Source organism: Octopus bimaculoides, chromosome 7, assembly GCF_001194135.2.
Source record: "Octopus bimaculoides isolate UCB-OBI-ISO-001 chromosome 7, ASM119413v2, whole genome shotgun sequence".
Taxonomy (NCBI): domain Eukaryota; kingdom Metazoa; phylum Mollusca; class Cephalopoda; order Octopoda; family Octopodidae; genus Octopus; species Octopus bimaculoides.
This window is the reverse complement of record NC_068987.1, coordinates 73,673,636-73,677,958: the sequence shown is the minus strand read 5'-3', so window position 1 is coordinate 73,677,958 and position 4,323 is coordinate 73,673,636. Positions and strand designations below refer to the sequence as shown.

At 33.4% G+C, this 4,323-nt stretch overlaps 1 protein-coding gene across 1 annotated transcript in view; it reads right to left on the bottom strand.

Annotated features, from left to right (window-relative positions):
* Positions 1-1,430: 1,430 nt before the first annotated feature.
* The window catches only part of LOC106880534 (lysosomal alpha-mannosidase), a 65,056-nt gene continuing 62,163 nt past the window's right edge, over positions 1,431-4,323 (bottom strand). Inside the window, exons 21-22 of the mRNA XM_052969439.1 lie at positions 3,027-3,144; positions 1,431-1,831 (exon numbers count right to left, since the gene is read on the bottom strand). Coding sequence (XP_052825399.1) covers positions 1,737-1,831; positions 3,027-3,144 — 213 coding nt within the window. The 3' untranslated portion in view covers positions 1,431-1,736. The remainder of the gene's footprint in view (positions 1,832-3,026; positions 3,145-4,323) is intronic.

Genomic DNA, 4,323 nt, shown 5'->3' with positions numbered 1-4,323 from the left:
ATAAGTCCTGGGGGCGATTCGCTCGACTAAAGGCGGTGCTCCAGCATGGCCGCAGTCAAATGACTTGAAACAAGTAAAAGAATACATCTTTTAAATAGTCTTTAATTTTTATTATTATTATTATTATTATTATTATTGATCTGCATCACTATGAATGAGAAAGTGATATTAAAGATGGCTATTGTTTAAGGTTTGTTTATAGTTTGAAGTAATACAAGTTCGAACAATTAATCCATTCTAAAATTCTAGGAATCTTCAGATCATGATTTTGTTAAATATAGTATTGATTAATATTGGCATTTCCGAAGATCTGTCATTTGCCATTACTACAAACATAGTGATTATGTATTTATAGGTGTATGTGTAAAATGGTACGTGTGCTGAGCTTGTTTTATATATAATAATATATGTCATATATATATTCATACATACATACATATATGCATATACATACACTCACGGGAGAAGGAATCGGATTAAAATAAAATATATAAACAAGTTGTCATTGGTTATCTGTATCTGTCTATGTGCATATATATATATATATATACATACGTACGTACATGTACATATGCATACGCTCACGGAAGAAGGAAACGGAGAAAAATAAAATACATAGACAACTTGCCATTGCTGATCAGTATGTGTATATGTGCACATGCATACATACATACATACATATATATATATACATATACATACATACATATATACATATATATATATCCATACATATCCATGCACGCACTCATGCACACAACTACGTGTATATATGATTGTGTATGCGTGTGTGTGTGTGTGTGTGTGTGTGAGTTTATAAACATACATACATACATACATATATATATATATATACATACATATACATACATACATATATATACATACAAGCACGCTTGCACTATACACATACACAGAATTTTATCGAGTAAATATAAAAAAATATTGTTAGGAGAGGCAGACATTCCAAATGTGTTACTGTCAGAGGCTAATTATTGTATAATACCTATCTAAGGGACGATTTATTTATGTGAAGGGATCATTCGTTGTATAAGATAATTTGGTTAATATTATGATGTGGCTAACAGCAAGTGATAGTTGCGATTATTTAAGCAGTGTTACTGCTGTTGTTGGTAGTGGTGGTGATGGTGTTGTTGTTGTTGGTGGTGTTGTTGGTGGTGGTCGTGGTGGTAATGGTACTCCTGTTGTTGTTACAATTGCTACGGTTGCTACTGTTACTGCTGCTTTTGTTTGTGCTGCTGTTGTGTGAAATGTTGTTGCTCTTCTATTTGCTGTATCTTATCCAAGTTACTAGTGTTGCTATTGTTGTTGAGGCGGGGGGAAGAGTCTGCACTTTTTCTTAACTCCCTTTTTTGCTCTTTCATTTTTCAATCAACCTCTCACTCACACTCTCTCTTTTTCTCTCTCTCTCTCTCTCTCTCTCTCTCTCTCTCTCTCTCTCTCTCTCTCTCTCTCTCTCTCTCTCTCTCTCTCTCTCTCTCTCTCACTTTTTCTCATTCTTTCTCCTCGGCATTCTCTCTCATCACTCACCACTCTCCTCCTCCTTCTTCTTCTTCTTCTTCTTCTTCTTCTTCTTCTTCTTCTTCTTCTTCTACCCCTTCCTCCTCTCTCTATTCTGTCTCTCCAACTTCACTTCGTCTTATTGGTTCACACATTGTGTAAAAATTATATTCCCTTCACCGTAAGAAATTATTCTGCGCAATCTTGAATTAGAATCACTGCTTCGTCACTTTAACCATTAGAGTTCGAATCTCCATCGGTTTCAACACGACCAGGGTACCGCTAATGGGTATGCGGTCGTCATATTCATCTAAAAGTAAAAATGAGAAACATTGAAGATTCGAAACGTCAAATAATAAAATTTAAAAAGAAAAATATAAAAACAATCCTAACATGGAGACTTATATTTAAATGATCCCAGTATGGAAAAAAGCATTAGAGTTAGTATAAATGCTATATGTTATTCTGCAGATCTAAAATGTTTCTGGAAATCTTACGTGTTCATCTTGAAATTCTGGAAATCTTACGTTATTCTCAAAATCTTGCATATTTTTCTGGAAACTTTATAGGTTTTTCAGGAAATCTAACATGTTTCTAGATATCTAACATACCTCTGGAAATCTTACGCTTTTCTGGATATCTAACATTTTTTTTCTGGAAATCTTAGATATTTCTCGAAGTCTTATTCTGGTAATCTTACACGTTTTCCAAGAAAACTTACACATTTCTCGAAATCTTGCATGTTTTTCTGGAAATTTCACATCTTCTGGAAACCTTTGATTTTTTTTCCGGAAATCTTAAATGTTTTTCTAACTCTTACGTTTTTCTGGAAATCTTGCATGTTATGCTAGAAACCTTGCATCTTTTCGGAAATCTTATGTATTTCTTGAAATGTTAAATAATTATTCTAAAGTTATTACGTTTTTCTAGAAGTCTTACAAGATTTTCTGGAAATCTTACATGTATTTCTAAAAATTTTACATATGTCTCGAAATCTTATATGTTTTTTTCTGGAAATCTTACATGTTGTTCTAGAAAGCTTACATCTTTTTGGAAATCTTACTTATTTTTGGAAATCTTACATATTACTGGATGTCTTACATACTTCTCAAAATCTTATATATTATTCTAGAAATATTACATATTTCTGGAAATTTTACATGTCCCTATCCCAGAGGATTATTATTTTTATCAGCTTAAAACGACAAAACGTGACTCTTATGATTTTTCATTATAGCCATCTACCCAACGCCCCTTTCTGTTTCTTCATTGTCTAGTTAACCATGACTCTTCCTTTATTACCATAATTTCTTTACCATTGTTCCACTTTAATAGTTTCTTTATCTTACGCTTTACCGTTAATTTTCTTTACTCTTTTAACATTCATCTTCCTTTCTATGTCTATACAATATCCTCCGGTGGGTTCCTAAAGTAAACGCTTTCTGAATTAGCAGAAACAATAAAACATCAAAGAGAAAACTATAAGAAAAAAATATATTACTCACCTCCAGTGTTGTCCGAGTTTTCTGATTTCCATTTCAGACGATTAATTTCCTCAAGTTTCATGTTGGCTCCAAGAGTCATTTCTCTGATTTTGACTATAGTGAAATCCTTCAAGATGTCCTACAATTACATATATTAAATTATAGACATAATAATAATAATAAAATTTATTTAGTCCACAGACAAAACATTCTACTTTAGAGTTGAATAAATTTTATTTATTTCTTAGGTGTAAATCTGAGAAGGGAATCTGTTGAGTAAAATCATAATTAACTGATCCTCATGTATTCTCTTTTACCCTAAGTCAGGAACTTTTTATCACCCCTTCATATATATATGAGTTTGTGAGTGTATGTGTGTGTAGAGAGAGAGAGAGAGACAAAGAGAGAGATAAATAGAATTGATTTCCGTGTATTTCAGTTAATCATGCGTAAAAATCCCTATTGTTATGGTTTTTGTACGTTCTCCCTGAAAAAATAATGTAGTTATTTTCAATTTTTGTTCATCCAATGTGTTTAAATTCAATTTTGCCACATCTACCTAAAAACTGACATCAGTGTATTTCAGTTTTGTCGTGCGTAAATATCTTTGTCGTTACAGTATTTGTATATTCTCCCTACAACATCACTTATTTTAAATTTTTTGCACTCCGTCTATTTAAATACACTATTTACATTTCTCCTTCTATCGAAGAACGTTGTGCATACTGTCTTGCATGCGTACGCATGACCACTATGAGTGACATACAGCCGATAAGCCTCTATTACTAACCAATGAGATTTCAAACATGCCACTGAGCGCTCATGCGTTAGCAAAGGCTATCCCAAAGCAGCTCAAGTTTTTTTCACTAGGGTTTTATGCGCTCAAACGGGGATTGTAAGTTCTGTCTACAAACTGAATTCCTTGTCTTTCTCTATATATATTTATTAGCTTAAAAGTCACCCATTTGGGCAGCTATTAAGCTAGCTCCTGTGGAGGACGATTCATTGGGCTTTGAGCCCAATAATGACACTTCATGCATTGAGTACATATTAAATTTTATTACACTTACTCTTTTACTCTTTTACTTGTTTCAGTCATTTGACTGTGGCCATGCTGGAGCACCGCCTTTAGTCGAGTAAATCGACCCCAGGACTTATTCTTTGGATGCCTAGTACTTATTCTATCGGTCTCTTTTGCCGAACCGCTAAGTTACGGGGACGTAAACACACCACCACCGGTTGTCAAGCGATGTTGGGGGGACAAACACAGACACACATACACAGACATACATATATATATATATATATACATATATAC